Source organism: Drosophila willistoni (assembly GCF_018902025.1).
Source record: "Drosophila willistoni isolate 14030-0811.24 chromosome XR unlocalized genomic scaffold, UCI_dwil_1.1 Seg144, whole genome shotgun sequence".
In the NCBI taxonomy this organism is placed as follows: domain Eukaryota; kingdom Metazoa; phylum Arthropoda; class Insecta; order Diptera; family Drosophilidae; genus Drosophila; species Drosophila willistoni.
In genome coordinates, this window is record NW_025814057.1 from 2,945,942 (window position 1) to 2,962,500 (window position 16,559).

General features: G+C 35.9%; 4 protein-coding genes across 6 annotated transcripts in view; 1 reads left to right on the plus strand and 3 right to left on the minus strand.

Moving 5' to 3' along the window:
* Positions 1-1,165: 1,165 nt before the first annotated feature.
* Positions 1,166-3,043, minus strand: LOC26529303. The gene is made up of 3 exons (XM_023181643.2): positions 2,969-3,043; positions 2,530-2,912; positions 1,166-2,452 (listed from the first exon to the last, which is right to left on the minus strand). Exons 2-3 carry the CDS (start codon positions 2,901-2,903, stop codon positions 2,359-2,361), a joined length of 468 nt encoding a protein of 155 aa, XP_023037411.1. The 5' UTR covers positions 2,904-2,912; positions 2,969-3,043; the 3' UTR covers positions 1,166-2,358.
* A 1,486-nt stretch (positions 3,044-4,529) lies between these two features.
* The window catches only part of LOC6638793 (adenylate cyclase type 2), a 37,861-nt gene continuing 25,831 nt past the window's right edge, over positions 4,530-16,559 (plus strand). For both annotated transcript variants that reach the window (XM_002062310.4, XM_023180042.2), the window contains exon 1: positions 4,530-4,860. In XM_002062310.4, coding sequence (XP_002062346.3) covers positions 4,659-4,860 — 202 coding nt within the window. In that variant the 5' untranslated portion in view covers positions 4,530-4,658. The remainder of the gene's footprint in view (positions 4,861-16,559) is intronic.
* Positions 8,240-9,027, minus strand: LOC124460707. 2 transcript variants are annotated; one of them, XM_047012143.1, is made up of 4 exons: positions 8,812-9,027; positions 8,647-8,741; positions 8,410-8,560; positions 8,240-8,341 (listed from the first exon to the last, which is right to left on the minus strand). In XM_047012143.1, exons 1-4 carry the CDS (start codon positions 8,939-8,941, stop codon positions 8,253-8,255), a joined length of 465 nt encoding a protein of 154 aa, XP_046868099.1. In that variant the 5' UTR covers positions 8,942-9,027; the 3' UTR covers positions 8,240-8,252. The 2 variants fall into 2 exon arrangements, with proteins under 2 accessions (XP_046868099.1, XP_046868100.1); XM_047012144.1 differs by having other exon boundaries at positions 8,808-8,906.
* Positions 15,052-16,504, minus strand: LOC26528967. The gene is made up of 4 exons (XM_015179132.3): positions 16,308-16,504; positions 16,018-16,228; positions 15,831-15,950; positions 15,052-15,772 (listed from the first exon to the last, which is right to left on the minus strand). Exons 1-4 carry the CDS (start codon positions 16,350-16,352, stop codon positions 15,192-15,194), a joined length of 957 nt encoding a protein of 318 aa, XP_015034618.2. The 5' UTR covers positions 16,353-16,504; the 3' UTR covers positions 15,052-15,191.

Genomic DNA, 16,559 nt, shown 5'->3' on the forward strand with positions numbered 1-16,559 from the left:
TTTATGTAATTTCTACGCCACGCCCCTCCACGTTCGCCTTCTTTTCTCTCAATCTGTCTTATTCTTTCTGCTTTTTCCTTTGTGCGTGTGTGTGTGTGTGTGTCTGTAGAGACGCCTCGTTGCTTTTGCTCAAGTGTTTTAGTGCAAAAAACTTTTCTAATTGCTGCAAAGACACTTTTACTTTAAGTGTGTGGGAGGGGAGGGGAGAGGACAAGACAAGCCAAGAGAAGAGAAGAAAGCTAGAGTCCAACACAAATTCCATCCCATTCCACCTCCTTCCCAATCTAGACCCAACTGAACTCAACCGAAAACGAAATGCTAAAGTTCAAATTCTTTAACAAAACTCTGCGAAATTCGACATCTTTTTAGCAACAGTAAACTAGTATAACTTCTTGACACTTTTGTTATTTTATGCCACAGTTAACATCTCGCCAACTGTTTGTACATATATGTATGAAAATACATATATATATAAAGTTTACATTTACAATTGATATATTTATTTAGACTTGAGCCATAAGTTACAAAGTGTTGGCCAAAGTTTCATCAGAAATCTTTTGAAGTACAAACACTTTGATTTCACAGATGTTCTTAGAATTTTTCACTTAATTAAGTTTCAAATAGTCTTCCCACGAATCTTCATTTCGGTGGTTTTTAATTGTTTTCAGCTTGGTTTTTATCCTCAAGTTTTGAGTTTAGATTTACCACTTGTTGAATTCATTTCCGTTGATGAAACATTTCTGCTTGTTGCTCTGCGAAATTTCTTCCCCAAAAAACGAGATTTTACCCCCAAAATGACAGATTTCCCTTACGAAAATCATGAGCTGGATCTGGCAGTGCATACAACTCACAGAAACTATTTTGACCAAACAATCAAGTGGAAATTTGAATTTTAAAAGTTTTCAAGCAAATGATGGCATCTATGAAATTTAACGAATTATGTTAAGATTGAGATGAAACTAATGGACAAATATAAATTGGCTAATTCTTGGCCGAAAATTTGTTATAAATCCGACTAAAACTAAGGAATTAATATAATATTGTATTATACTTTTCTTGGAATTATTATTTTACCCTTGCAAAAAGGGTATATTAATTTTGATCAGAAGTGTGCAACGCATAGAAGGAAGCATCTCCGACCATATAAAGTATATATATTCTTGATCAGCATGACGAGACGAGTTCATATAGCCATGTCCGTCCGTCCGTTCGCCCGCCTGGATCACTGCAAATTCCTCCTAGACCGAGAAGTGGGCTGTGGTGAGCCGGGAAAATGTACCCACTTCAGTCACAGATATTTGTCCCAACGAACAGGTTGAGATCTGGATGGATGCTGAGAGTGTGGACATCATCAAGGGGAGATGCAACCGGCATAAACTGTTTTTGGATTATCAAGTTTGAGTTTTGCGATTAGAATACGCTTATATATTTTGATTTTATCGCAATTATATTTTGAAATGTTAACAAAAAAGTTACGATTGCGGCAGACTAATTTGTCTATCGAATATTCTGACAGGCAACGGTCAAATTTTTTATCGTAGTAGAAATATAATAAAATATAATAATAATTTATCGACGTTGCTTTACTACCGAAACGTTTCCAAGTGAATTTTCAAACTCACTATTATTCCCCGAATAACAGTAAGCAGAAAATTCACTTGGAAACGTTTCGATAGTAAAACAACGTCCATAAATAATTATATTTTATTTTTCTATTACGATAAAATATTTGACCGTTGCCAGTCAGAGTAATCGGTAGGCAACCGAGTCTGCCGTAATCGTAACTTTTTTGTTAAAATTTCAAAATATAAATTCGATAAAATCAAAATATATAAGAGTCATCTAGTCGCAAAACTCGAACTTGATCATCCAAAAACAGTTTATGGCGGATGCATCTCCCCTTGATGATATCCACTCTCACCATCCATCCAGATCTCAACCTGTTCGTTGGGCCAAATATCTGTGACTGAAGGGGGTACATTTTCCCGGCTCACCACAGCTCACTTCTCCGTTTCAACAGTTCCAGGAGCGTGAAAATTCGCAGGAAACAAGTCTCGACGTTTGGCCAAGTAACTCTGGCCGCTGTCAGGTGCAGGAAGTTTATAAAGCCAACGCCCTCATAGAGCCCCATGGAACATAAGTTGTGCGCCACTCCCTGGTGTCTTCGTTGGCCGCTGCGATGTAAAGCCGGCCATTGTATTCAGTCACCGGAGTGACTAAGCAGCGAACGTTTGTGAAATCCAAAAATGTCCCAAAGAACACATTCCGGGGAAGAAAAGACCACAACAAACGGCCTGTTCTCTGGCAGTATGTTTATGTAGGGGGACTGCTGACCATTTGTAACATCCGGTTCCATTTTCATTTTAGATTTAACTGAGCGTGGTCTGGATATAAAATCGCATCGCCCATACCGTATGCCTCCTCCATACATCCATACGAGGGGCTCTCCTCACTGGATTCGAGAAAGATTTTTGAAATGATGGAATATTCAGTCATACTGAATTTTGATTTCCTATTTTTAACACTTACCGTTTGGTCTCAATGGGTTTTTCATGTCCTTGGCCTTTTTTTTCGCTACTAGCTCCTGAAGATAGCTCAATGACGGAAGATTCACTTCCTTCGAGCGACACAACTTCAATATTTGAGTCTGACACCGAATTATCGACTAATGGAAGCGCGATATCCTCGGCCTCAAGAGAAAATCGTATCAAGCACACAAAATTGTTGCCTTCATAGCAAGACACAATCGGCTTAATTTGTTTGTTGTTGCCTAGACCAGCAACTTCTGAATCGGCCAACGTTGCATCAGAAGGAGAAATCTCCAATGTTCCCGTCTGAATATTGAGAAGACTCTGTAGCTCTGTCTTAAGCTCGTATATGCTAGCTGAGATCGGGAGCTTCATAACCAATTGCTGGAAAAGAACACTTGGTCACGATTATGAAAAGTAATATCCTCACGTTTACTAACCTTTCCGGATTGCAGGATCAATTGAACATATTTTCACTTGTTTTTTTTTTTTTTTTTTTTTTTTTTGATATTCAGAATTAAAGCAGTTTTTGTTTTATTTTTGATGTTGACTGTATGAGTTCACGAAGTAGAATGATTGAAGTACTGTACCCCCTTGACCAGGTCGAATTTTACAAACTTCCCAGGCCTTCTGGGATCTTAAAAATATGTGAATTGCTTAGATGAAGCCACCATTGAAAATCCAAAATGTTTTTCTTTTTTTTTTTTTTTTTTTTGATATTCCGAATTAAAGCAAAGTTTTTGTTTTATTATTTATTTTTTTTTTTTTTTGATATTCAGAGTTAAAGCAAAGTTTTTGTTTTATTTTTGATGTTGACTGTATGAGTTCACGAAGTAGAATGATTGAAGTACTGTACCCCCTTGACCAGGTCGAATTTTACAAACATCGCAGGCCTTCTTGGATCTCAAAAATATGTGAATTGCTTCCGTCTAGCCGAAAGTACTAGATACTTTCGAAAATAAACTGAGCAGTATGCAATTGTCAAATATTTCTGTCTCTTTTTATACCCTTGCAAGAAGGGTATATTAATTTTGATCAGAAGTGTGCAACGCATAAAGGAAGCATCTCGGACCATATAAAGTATATATATATTCTTGATCAGCATGACGAGACGAGTTCAAATAGCCATGTCCGTCCGTCCGTCCGTCTGGATTAATGCAAATTCCTCCTAGAACGTTAGAGCTACAGAGCTGAAATTTTGCATGTAGGCTTGTATATACTGCAGGGGTTGTATATCTCGGATTCAGCCGGATCGTATCACTATATCATATAGCTCCCATACAAACGTCAAAGTCACGAACTGTGACTTTTCTCAATAACTTCGTTACTTTTTGAGCTATTGTCGTGAAATTTAATGTTAGTGAGTTTCTTACACATATAAACGACTATGCCAAATTTCATCAAGATCGGGTGACTATATCAACGGTCTTTCGAAAACAGTGACTTTTGTCAATAACTTCGTTACTTTTGACGCGATTGCTTTCAAATTAAACATTTGTTAGTTTAATATATCTGTTAATGAATGTGCCGAATTTAATAAAGATCGGTTAACTATATCATATAGCTCCCATAGGAACGATCATGGAAAACAGTGACTTTGATCAATATCTTCGTTATTTCCTATGCTAATTGTAAGATTGTAGGCCGTTCTTTCGCCGTTTTCGATAAAAATTTTTTTCAAGGGTATACAAACTTTGACGCGGTGATGAAATTTCTATTTTAAGGATATTGTCTACAGAAGGAGTATTTAAAAGGTTGGAGGGGGTTAGGGTTCCGAAATGGGAGAATTAACTTTTTATATATCTATGTACGTATAGCTTTGCATCGGTTTCGTTGAAAATTGGGTATACATAAGTATGTAAGCAATGCTCAATGAAATGCAGCATAAACTTAGTAATAATTGAAAAAAAAGGGGAGAAAATGTTATGCAAAGCAGTAAACTAAAATCGTTTCATTTTGAATTTTTGCGTTTCTTTTTTGCAGTGGCAATAATAACAACACCAACAACAAGAACAAGAACAACTACGCTAACAACGAGAACGGCAACAAGTGTTAGGACCTCCATTATCCCAACCATTCACACTGCTCTAGGCTGGCGCAGTCAATCAGCGGCAGCTGGCGGCGCACAGCATGGTAAAACACAATGCGGAAATTGTGAAAACGGAAAATGGCACCAATACGATGGCGGCGGCAACGACGACGATGTCGGTAGTAAAAGCCAGCGGAAATGCAGTGCAACCGATGAAAATGACAGCAACAACGAAAAAAATGATGGACGCATTGTCGGCGGCATCGTTGGACGATTTGAGTGAACATGAAAATGGCACAACGGGTAAGTGTGAAAAACGTTTCTAAATTTCATATATATATTTCTTTTGCCTTTCCCATCCGACAATGTTGAGAATTTGGTGTGGATGGTAGAAGGGACACGGCAATGGACACGGGGGAATGGCTAAAAGACAAGCTTGTTCAAATCAAATTAGTCTCATAAAGTGAGCAAAGAATCTTGAGCCAGAGGCAAAGTTCTATTTAGCTGTTTACTGGTTGCCTTGGCTGGCCTTTAAAAAGAGAGAGAGAGAGGGAGAGAAAAAAAATTAAATTACAAGTTTCTTTACCACCAACAGACCAGGCACCAAGTGGACTGACTGGGTGAGTGGTTAATGGGTGGCTGGTGGTGGCTGATGTAACCAAACATCCAGGCTTAATTTGGGCTTGTCACGATAACATCGAGCCACACCCCATTTCCTTTTTAGCTTTTGACCTGTCGCGCTTGTTGTTTTAATTAAATTTACCTTGGCCACGGTAGGGTTTAATCATAATTATGTTGATAATAATGTTTTAGTTTTTATTTCTATATATATTTTTCGAGATAAGTCCAATTGTTGTCTTGGTTAACTTTTGTTAACTTTCTGTCCCAACTCCAAATTGACTTTTCAACACATTTAAATTATGAACAAGAACAAAGACTCATTCAAGTTGTTGTTATTTTGAGCTTTCGCAAAAATTTATGACAAAAGTTCGTATACTCTCTTAAGATTGAATTTCGGGTTCTATTTTCTTAATTTTGTTTAACCATAAAAATTGATGAAAAAGTTTTGCCTGGCCGGCCACTACGTGACATTGGGCAATTGGGAATGGAAATTGGTAGCAGGAATAGCAAAATGCCAAAACAAAAACCATTTATCTAAGAATCAAGTCAAAAGGCATTTTTTTGTTTTAGTTTTTCTCTCTCTCGACTTTGCTTTTATGCTTTATTTGGTTTGCAAATTAGATTTTTGGTCAAGTTTAGATGGCCAAATAGATGAATGTTATAGGGAAACACATTTGCTGATCAACACCAGCCTACTGGCGCCATCTAGTGACTAAATTATATTGAGACTTGCTCAAAGAAATTCTCTTAAGAGTAATTAGCTAGCAAAATTGTTGAAATTCTTTGAAATATTTTCAACAATTTGACAAAAAATATTTGTTTTAATTGAGCTAAAAATATATTCGGGAAAATACTTTAAATACCTTTTCTTTTTTTTTTCTTTGAGCCAGCATTAAGGTTGACATTTATTGTTAGAATATAACCCAGAAATAAACATATATTTAAATATATGTATATATATCAATAAAAAATAATAAACTGACAAATATTTGGCAGACAGCCAATGCCTAAGGGTAGATGGTGGAAATTGGAAAAACCACAGAAGCAAAAAAAAAGCAAAAAGAAAATATAACAAAGAAAAAAAAGGCAACCTGTTGCCCAATGACCCCCCCACACTACCCCCTCGACTTTCAGCAACAGTAACAAGAGTAAAAATATCCGTATTTTGCCTAACTCCGATAATATAATGATTTAAACATGAGTTTCCATTGTCGTTGCTTCGGGTGGTTGATGGTGGCTGTGGTTGTGGCTGTGGCTGTGGCTGTGGCTGGGAGTGGTTTGCATTTTTTGGGTGGCTACCGAATGGACAAGCCTTGTAGCCTTTTGGGTATTTCATTTCTTCTGACAAGGATATGAAAAAGGGAGAGAGAAAGAGAGAGAAAAAATGTATGCCAAGGCATGTTTATTGATTGCCAGTTTCGTTGTATTGAAATAAAATCAAAATTTAAAATCAAAATCAAAGGCAAAAAAGCTAAGCTTATTTATACAGATTATACTAAAACGATATAGTACCTATATATACTTATGTGATTTAACTAAAAAGGATTCAATATACATAGATGATATGCCTTTGATTATATAGAAAACTTTTCCTATGTCTTATTAAAGAGTATTGAATAGAGCCTTGAATTGTTGTAAGATTTATTAACAAAAGTCCCGTATGTTGTTTTCCATGTGCTATTTAGTTTATGGTCTGCTCTTATTGATTTCTCCAAAATTATTAGCTCATCATTGGAACATCAACGGGCAACAGCAGCATCATCAGCACTTGTTCCTCGTCATTTTTGTGCAAAGCTGTCAGTTGGTCTTGACATTTCTGACACTTGCTGTTGCGTCGTGGGCGGAGGGCGGGGCCCCTGTTGAACTTCATCAGTAAGTTTAACGAATGAACCGTGTCCTTTTCGTACGTTTATCCACTCAAAACCTTTTTTTTTTTTTTAAGTTAAAAGTTGCCTTTAACCCTCATGGCCTTTCGATTAATTTTCAATACTTTTGAGCAATCGAAAAGACTTGTTCTTATACCTTTTAAGTGAAACTAGTTCAAAAGGCAGTTATAGTTGCCTTTCTTTTCCAACTTTCCAATGTTGATGTAGATGGAAAAAGTCTGTAATCAAAAATGGCTTTTATCCTTATGTTTCAAAAGGCTTTTTAGTCAGTGATTTGCTGATTTTAAACACAATATTCCCAATTCCCAAAGAAATCAGAGGTAAAAAGCCATACGGATAAAAATTTGCTTGACATTAAATACGAATTTTGTGCCAAAAGTTGATCTACGACAATATTCACATATTACGTTTTTTGCATAATTTCAATTTAAGCAATTTATATTATAGCCTCATTATCATTTGCCAAACACACACACACACACTCAAACATATATGGAGAGTGAGAGAGAATGACAGAAAGAGAGAGAGAGTTGCTGGGGGAGCCAGACGTGTTTTCCTGCAGCATGTGTGTGCCACATGATGCTTTGACTTCTCATTAAGATGCTAATGAAATTAAAATGGAAAATTGAGTCAACGATATTAACACGCTCGTCGAAGAGGAGCATCCTCTAACTTTACACCTGCTGTTGCCTTCCCTTTCCCACATAATGGAGCGACGTTATCATCTTCAGTTATAAAGCAATCAAATACAATGATTGTGTTGACTTTACAATTCGTTATTCCTGCCTCTAAAGAGGAAATCGAGTTAATCGATATAAGCTTCATTCAATCGCTAAACAATTTCCATATATTTGCTGTTAAATGTAATAATATTAATACAATTATTATGTTCCAAAGGGTATCAAAAATTGTCATATAAACTTTTTCGGCAACTTTTCTGCTAAATGTTGCCAATGTTGCTATGTTGCTAGACAGCCATGTTGCTAAGCAGCCAATGTTGCCGGGAGCAATGCTAATTTGTTTCCACACAATTGCTTCTTGGTTCTACTATAAATTATCCCATAACACTTTGTGGGCAAATCTAGGTATATTTCATTTTTAATTACTGCACTACTAAATGTAAGAAATGTAATAGTAAATACTAAAACTCAATTTAAATTTAGCTAATGAAACTTGTTTTATTTTTTGTCAAATACTATCGCAGCATGGAGCTCTAGGTGGATTGTCTAATTCTTGATAAAATGAATAGACAACGAACAGGGAATAGAGGTCCAATACTGAAAATATAAATCAAAATAGATTAACTTATGTGAAATCAGTTTAGGTTTAGGTTAAGTTATCCTACAAAATGATAATACAATAATCAACGCATAGAGTACAATATTAACTGTGCTGGTCACAAATGGATTTGATGCCATTATATTAAATATAATGTAGTACGCGATCATATGAATTAGGAACAAAACACTCCAAATCAATAAAGCTGATTTCATCGTCTAAATGGAGGAGGAAGAGGAGAGGAGAATCGATAAAAAAAAGTTTGTTCTTCTGTTCCTCTTGCTATAAACTTTTACTCAATTACCGTCAAAGTTGTAACCAATAGAAAAATAGCGGCTATAACCATTAGACTTGTGTGAAAGATATTGAACCATTTCAAAAATGCATTCGCATAGTAGGCTAAGACATAAACAAAATGGTTGTAAATTATAATTTCTATAACTTGTTCGATTCATAACTACTTACTTACTCTTGGAGTAGTGAATCTCATCGGCAATTGTGGCAGCATTGATTAATCCAGCTAATATCGTGTAGAAGGAAATTATAATGCAACCACAATATAACGAAAGGCAGAAGCAACATCGTCGCAAAACGAGCATAATATATATCTATATAATTTTCGTTTCAAATCTAATGACATTAAACGACAAAGCAAATTTCACCAAAAATTTTCGTATCTAACTAACTAATAATAATAACATCAACTACTATGTAACTGTATCTATGTCTTACAATCATCTCTAAAATCTATCTTTATATGTTTCTTTGTGTGTGTGTGTGTGTGTGTGTGTAGAGTTCAACCTTGCGGGTCACTCAAGTCCTTAAACTTGGCAACAAACTTATATTCAACTCTTCTCTTCCTTTAGATATTCTCTTGCTCTTGCCAAAAGCTCAACAAAGTCTCTGGCCTCACTTTGTCCTGTGTTCCTTGTTACTTTGTTTATTGTTTTAATTGAAGGCAGCTGCTTCTTCTCCCTCTGCTGCTTCTTCTCCGTCTTCCTTTTTCGTTTCTCCTTTTATTTTTTTTTTGTGTGGTTTTACAAATTATGCTTTCAATCAATTGGTAGAAAGGGATGAAAAATGCTGATGATTATCTCTGGCTAATGGCTGAATGGATGAATTTCAGATCCGGGGCCAGGCAAAAGATGTTGAAACATCATTTTGCACTTTTTAATTATGTTTGCTGGCGATAGACGAGCAGCTGATTAAAGTTTTGCCCCAAAATAGTTTATAAAAGAAACATAAAACTTTTTACATTGCAGACTTTGTGTGCAACGTGGGGCAGTCTTTAAAGAAAAGTGAAAAATCAAACTCAAATCAATGTTTAAAAAGAGATTGTCCAAGAAATTCAACAGGAGGAAGAGAGGAGATCTAGCTAGATCTAGATCTAGACAACCAGTAGTCATTATAATGGGTCATCAAATTTATGCAGGAAATGTTGTTTCTAAAGAAAATTATATACAACAAATTGGCAAATTCCAAAAAAGAAAGAAAAATATAAAGACACAAATTGACCAGAAGTAAAGTAAGTTAAGTGGTTCTAATCTGTGCTCAGTCACTGTCATTTTTTAAAGACCCTTCTTCTTTTTCTGTGATTCTGTGATACTCCTGAAATGTTATACACTTTAAAGTTTACACTTATGCAGGACTAATCGACATTTGCATTATTTATTCATCTATTTTGCTGCTGAGCACTTGAAGCACTTTTGGGTAAAGCTTGACTCAATATATGGGCATGATATGGGCACTCATTTGCATAATGGCCATAGAATTTATATAGTTATTTAGTTGAGCTTAATAAAATCCATGGCAATTATATTGTATGTATGCTCTGTGATATCAGAAATTGCTTTGTTTATCTTTGCTCTCCTCTTCTTGTACCAAAACAATTCAGTTTAACCCCTTTTGCTATCGAGCATTCTACATGCTCGCCTCTTCAATCAATTTACAACTTTTCAGTCAATCACAAACCAATCAAAGTGCAAAATATGAGCGCAATCACATCAAGTCAATTGTGGGTTTGGCAAAGGGAATAAATAGTATCGGTGAAATGGCATGGATGTGTTCTGTGAAGTGGTGGGGTAGGGGGAGAGAAGTCTAGGTTGACTTGGGTTATTTTGTGGCCTCGTTGGTGCCCATCATCAACAGCAACAACAGCCAACAGGAGAAAGGAGAAAGGGAAAGAGGCAGCAAAAATTGTTGAATAGCATTTCATCGACACTTTTTCATTGAATTCAATTAAAAGTGAAATTGAAAATTGAAATTCAATTAAGATGCTATAAATACGAATGGGGCAAAGGGGGGGGGGGATACTGGGATACTGTAAAAGCATTCTAGGGAGTACACAACACACAACACAATACACACATCCAGTACAGAGGAGAGGGACAGAAAGAGAGAGAGAGAGAGAGAGAGATAGAGATATGTGCAATATGTGCACATTGGCACATCCAATGATGATAGATGAGCCCCAGCTAAATGGTTGAGTGAGTGAGAAAGTGAGATTGTTCAACACCATTTTCCACTTCTCACTTTACGTTTCTGTTTCTCTCTCCCTCTCTCTCTCTCTCTCTCTCCTCGTTTTCTTTTCGATTTTTAATGGGCCATGAGCCCTTTACTTTACCCAATTTAATGTCCAAGCAACCAATATTGATGACAAATAAATTGATATTGCCATCAATCAAAAAAAAAAAAAAAAATAAAGAAGAAGAACACAAAATACTCTGCACAACATTATCAATTTTCTAAACCATATGGAGTTGTTGCTCTAATGAAGACCCAGCGCAATTCTCTAATCTGCTTAGCATCATTAGGCGAGCTTCCACATAATATTACAAGTAATTGACACTGCACACACACACACGCACACACACACACACACACACCCACACGCACACACACCCACACACACAGAAAGAGTGATAGAACGAGAGAGCAGCAAATGCCACATAATTAATATGGATTACTTATTAGTCTAAGATAAATGTATATTTTATAATTGAAAATATAATGTAGAATAGCTTATTATATGAATTAGCATCTCTTTCACATATATTTTCTTGTTTATTTCACTTGAAGTACATTAATTCTTAGCTAAAGTAATTTGATTAAGTGTGGATGACAAAAACGTCTGCATACTTTTAGGCAAATTGTAGTTTTTGCACGTGTGTTTCACGTTGTTCTCCTTGTACATTGTCATCATCCAGTCAACACTTTGCACTTTTTCATTAAAAATGCCAACACTCAGACATACACACAACCCTCATAATCTTCATGTAAAGAAGAACGAACCAAAATCACACAAATAGAAATTCAAATGAAATGCAACTTGCATACGAAATGACTCTACCTTTCACTATCTCGCTCTGTCACACACACACACAGATGGAAATAAGTGGCATATGTATTCGCATCAGCATCAGCAGTTTTTTGTTTTTCTTCTTTTTTTTTTTTTTAAGCTATCCCTCGAATATACCCAGAGCAAACCCATCACCTATCATCGCCCTCTTAACTCACAACTGCCATCTCTTTGGCCATAGAATTCCATGTAAGTTGATATGAGATTTATGCCACTCAACAGAAGAAATATTCAGACAATGATGCCGCAACACATTTGCATGTTGTAGAGGTTAAGCGCGTGAAAGCAACAAATGCAAAAAGAAAAGAAAGCAAAAACAACAAAAAGATACGTACAAAAATCATACAATAATAGTATAGAGACCGAGGCTAGAGCCCACGGCCACAACGAAGTTTATATACACTTTTTCTTTAAGACCCTTAAAAAGCTTAGACTTGATTCATGATGGCTACAGAAAGATTTTAAATGATTGAATTGGATTATATGGATTACATTTTATTGCATAAAAAGTTTAAAGTTCTTTTCTCCATGCCAAATTTTAGTAAGAAGTATTAAAGAGTCTTTAAAAACGTATTTTGAATATGTTTCAGACGTAAATTTCTTTCATTTTATAACCCTTGATGCGTTTTCAGATCTTAATTAGCTAAGATATAGAAAAGAAAATAATTAATTTAATCGGTATACATTGGATAGAATCTAAAATGAGTTTAACATTTCGACTAAGACGAAAACTTACCTCATAAGCGAGTTTTTCTTTAATATAAAAAATAAATGTTAGTATAAATTTCAACATTTTGTTAGTAGAGTATATAGAGAAATAGAGAGAAAAAAAAAACCTAAGGAAACGAGGAGAGAAAAAAAATGCAAATTGCTTTGACAGTGGAAAATGCGCCCTGAGCTCTACTTCGTGTCAACGGCGCGGCTCATTGTCAACGTTCTATTATTGAAGTATATATATGTATGTATGCGCATATATACACAGATATATACACATATATTTTGCGGAAATCGTTCGATTTGTGTGGCCTCTATGACAAGGAGTGAGATTGGGGAAATGTAGATACTTATTTCTACAATAAATCGCCCAATTTATGGTAAATTGATTTGTTGCTCATAGCGAAATTCAATTTGCATGTCACAGATTTTTCACGATTATTGTGATTTCCACACACACACACACACACACACACGCACGTTCTCACACAACTAGCTAAGTTGCTGGCCTTAGGGCAGATTATCGTTTTATGCTGATATATGCTTTAGATAGATAGAGAAACTTGGCCAATTGTTGAGTTAGTGAGTTAGATGCAGCAGATGGTTGGCACGTTTTCCACTTTTCTTTTGTTATCTCATATCATCCACGCATAGTAGCTAGGCCAATTTCGAAAATCGTATGTACTTATAGGTATACTACTTGGTTTTTTTATTTGTGCTCTCATAGTCGGTCATAATGGCTGATTGACTTGCATGACCCTTGGAGGACGCAAAAGGTAACAAGTAACAAAAATTGGGCAAGCTAAGCCAAATGGTTGGGAAAAACATCTTATGTCAATGCCAGACGATGACAATGACGACGACGACGACGACGACGACTAGCCACTGTTGATATGCCTTGGCTTTTGTCTTAGCCATGACATTATTTACGAGCCAAGTGCAAAAGACACGCACAGAAGCCAATAAACAAAAGGCAGAAAAATAGAGTTGGAGGCAGAGACAGCAAAAAGAAGAAGAAAAAACACATACACATATAAAGAGAAATAAAACGAGTAGCAGAGAGAGAGAGAGGAAAATACGTGTCCTTTAAGTGAATTCCATCACAAAAGCAACTGTAAGCCCACAAAACACGTCCTGTTGCCAATTTCGTTTCCTACTGTCCATGGCAAATTGGTAAATGGCCAAAGGGTCCAAACGCATTGACTGCACCTTGATTAATGCCAACTGCCTTGACATCAGGACTCTGGGTAAAAGGGAACACATGTCCACTGTGTCAATTCAGTTGTTTTTCCTGGGGGCCAAGTACAATTTGTTGGCATTTGTTCATATTTGGCAAATATTTTGCAGCGAATTAGCGAGGACAGGCGACGTAAAAGTAAGCCAAATCTAAGAACTTCTATCAACAGAAGTGTTGGCTCAACTTTAAGTAGTTAGATAACCATTTAGTTAAGAGAATTGAGAGCAAACACATTTCTTACCCTTCTTTTCCTAGTGTGTGTGTGTGTAGGTATGTGTGTATTAAACATTTATATTTTATAATTGGATAAATTCTCGTTGTCGATACATTGAGATAAAAGGACTTAAGTGCACTCCATAAATTTAAATGAAAAGCATTTTGCTTTCTCGTTTTCTCTCTCTAGGTTTTTAGCTTTTTGAATAAATTTTCCAGTTGCATTGCCAGGAAATTGTGTTCAACGTTTGGCATACAAATAGGCAAGCTTAAAATCTCTGTGGCAAGGCTTCTACCATCCAGGTGCTGTTTGTTGTTTCCCCCCCTGCGCCCCCCTCCCATGCACAACACGGATTGAGCGTAAAATGCTTGTAATACTTGTCTCAACTTGGTGGCATGTAATTTACAATGTTGCAGCAGCAGGTGGCAAGCATGTGGCATGGCAAAGGAGCACATCCCCACATCGAGTGGTCTTGCATTATTTTGTTGCATTTTATGTTTATGCACATATATACATGCATAGATTCGCATACGTACATACATATTTGTTGAAGCGCTTAGAGAATAGGGCTCCAACGTTGGCTGACATGGCGCATAGCATATATGTATGTGTATTTTGTCTGCCAAAAAGGCATCGCATAGTTTTGCACCTGTAACACCTTGGGTAAATTATCTAAAAAAAAAAGAAAAAAAGAGTTTTAAATAGTTACAAAAAGATTTCTGTCCTAATTTTCCAACTAATTTTATGCTGCGCGAAGGAAGGAAGAAGGAATTGCAAATAGCCATAAAATCATAAAATTAATTTAATCACTTGATCAAGTAAATTTAATACACTTTATTTTCTTATTATCAATTTGGTGAATTTTTGTTAACTATTAAAGGTTTTGTCGTTTGAAAAGTGGCCCACTGTGCGTATGAGAAATATAAGAATATTTTGCATGTGTGGCATAAAAATGTTTTGCATACTTTTAAGCTGCCAATGGTATTACGTGGGGAGCGCGCCAACGAATGTGAAAATATTAAAATGTGAAATTAAATTGAATTAATTAAGCGATATACACTCGAAAAATGTGATTGCAGAGGAATGCATTTAATTATCAAGTTATTATGGTCAACTGATTAATGCAGTGCACAAAAAAAAAAAAAATGAGGAAAAAAATTCCAGTGATTCAATTAAACGCAAATAATAGTCGAAAGGATTTCAATACATTTGACATATACAAATATATATATATATATATATGCGTCTGTGTAAATTATACAAAATTTTGTCTTCTACATATACTTATATACAATCCAATCGTATACACATTGGTTATTCAATCATTTAAATATATATTCTATATATTCTACGTGTCGATACACGAATCTTGCACACCGGACATGTGTGGGTTAAAGCCAAGGCAATGCTGAGACACTCACTACAAAACACATGCCCACAATTAGTCGCCAAAGGTCTACGCCATTCCACACTATCCAGACAGATGGGACATTTATAAAAATATGGTCTTCTTTCCACATTGTCCTTTATATGTTTCGGCCAAGCATTTGGTTTAGATGGACAATCGGTTGTGTTTTTTGCGGTTCGGAGTTCAGTTAAAAGTGCATTGTGACGCCGATGACGATTAAAAAGATTGGTTGAAACCTTATTAAAAATAGTAACATTCTCATGTTCATTTCCATCTCCATGTCCACCATAATTAACATTGTCATTAGTTAATGTGGGATACACCACAGCCTGCTCTTGATCCACATCACCTCCATCACCACCAACAGCGCCATCACCAGCCATAACACTTGAGCGATAGAAATGGAGATTTGTACGTTTCGTAACGGGATCAATACTTTTCTTTAATTTGTTGATAAATGAAGACGAAATAAAAGGCTTATCAGCTGTGTTGCCAAGATCTAAAAACAAAAAAAAAAAGTTTTTTTCCCAGGCTAAAACTCATGAACATTAACTTACCACTTAAAGAATATGGATTTAAAGCAAAATTATTCACATTTGTCGATAGTTCCTGCCGATTCGAGCTGACAATTGGGGCCGTAAAATTGAAATTACCTATATTCGCACAGGAACTATGCACTGAACAATAGAAGCAAAAAAAATGTAACAAAGTCCATGCACATTGCTTAAGATGATCATGACTTACGTTCTGCAATTTTCTTGTCCATGTTATTACCGTAAATCGTATTAAATTCTCGATAAGCTTCAAAACCTCTGCCTAAACGGCTCGCAAATGTTGATCCATATGACCCATTGAAGTTTGAGCCGTCAAATCCATTACCATAAGTCTTAATATTGTTATTAACAGAGTAAATTAATCGATTCCTCTCCGGAAATATATTGTCAAAATCGTCATACTGCAAACAATAAGATCAAGAAGTGGCCAAGATATGGAAAATTCTTTGGTCAATATACATCCGCATCTGTACCACTTACCCTTGGCGATTGCCCACCATAAGAAGGAAAGAATTTATGCGACATGGTTACGATATTTACTTTAAAAGTAAAAGGAAAAAAAATAATAAATTCGAAATAGGGAGAAAAAACCGGTAATTTTGCCTCTATGTGTGTAAACTTGTTTTAGACTAAACTGAACAGTCGAAAAACCTTGTAGTGAATGAACTAGAAGTAGTCACCTAACGAATGGGTAAACTGATAATCAAAACCAAGCAAAGACAAGGCCTACTT

Excerpts from the sequence above, each read along its gene's own strand:
- LOC26529303 (XM_023181643.2), bottom strand. The coding sequence starts at position 2,903 with ATGAAGCTCCCGATCTCAGCTAGCATATACGAGCTTAAGACAGAGCTA. Across the intron at positions 2,453-2,529 it reads AAACCCATTGAGACCAAACG|TGAGGAGAGCCCCTCGTATG; the intron begins GTAAGTGTTAAA and ends TCTCGAATCCAG.
- LOC124460707 (XM_047012143.1), bottom strand. The coding sequence starts at position 8,941 with ATGCTCGTTTTGCGACGATGTTGCTTCTGCCTTTCGTTATATTGTGGT. Across the intron at positions 8,742-8,811 it reads TGAGATTCACTACTCCAAGA|CCTACTATGCGAATGCATTT; the intron begins GTAAGTAAGTAG and ends TTTATGTCTTAG. Across the intron at positions 8,342-8,409 it reads GATTATTGTATTATCATTTT|TATTGGACCTCTATTCCCTG; the intron begins GTAGGATAACTT and ends TTATATTTTCAG.
- LOC26528967 (XM_015179132.3), bottom strand. The coding sequence starts at position 16,352 with ATGTCGCATAAATTCTTTCCTTCTTATGGTGGGCAATCGCCAAGG. Across the intron at positions 15,951-16,017 it reads GGACAAGAAAATTGCAGAAC|TGCATAGTTCCTGTGCGAAT; the intron begins GTAAGTCATGAT and ends TCTATTGTTCAG. Across the intron at positions 15,773-15,830 it reads AAATCCATATTCTTTAAGTG|ATCTTGGCAACACAGCTGAT; the intron begins GTAAGTTAATGT and ends TTTTGTTTTTAG.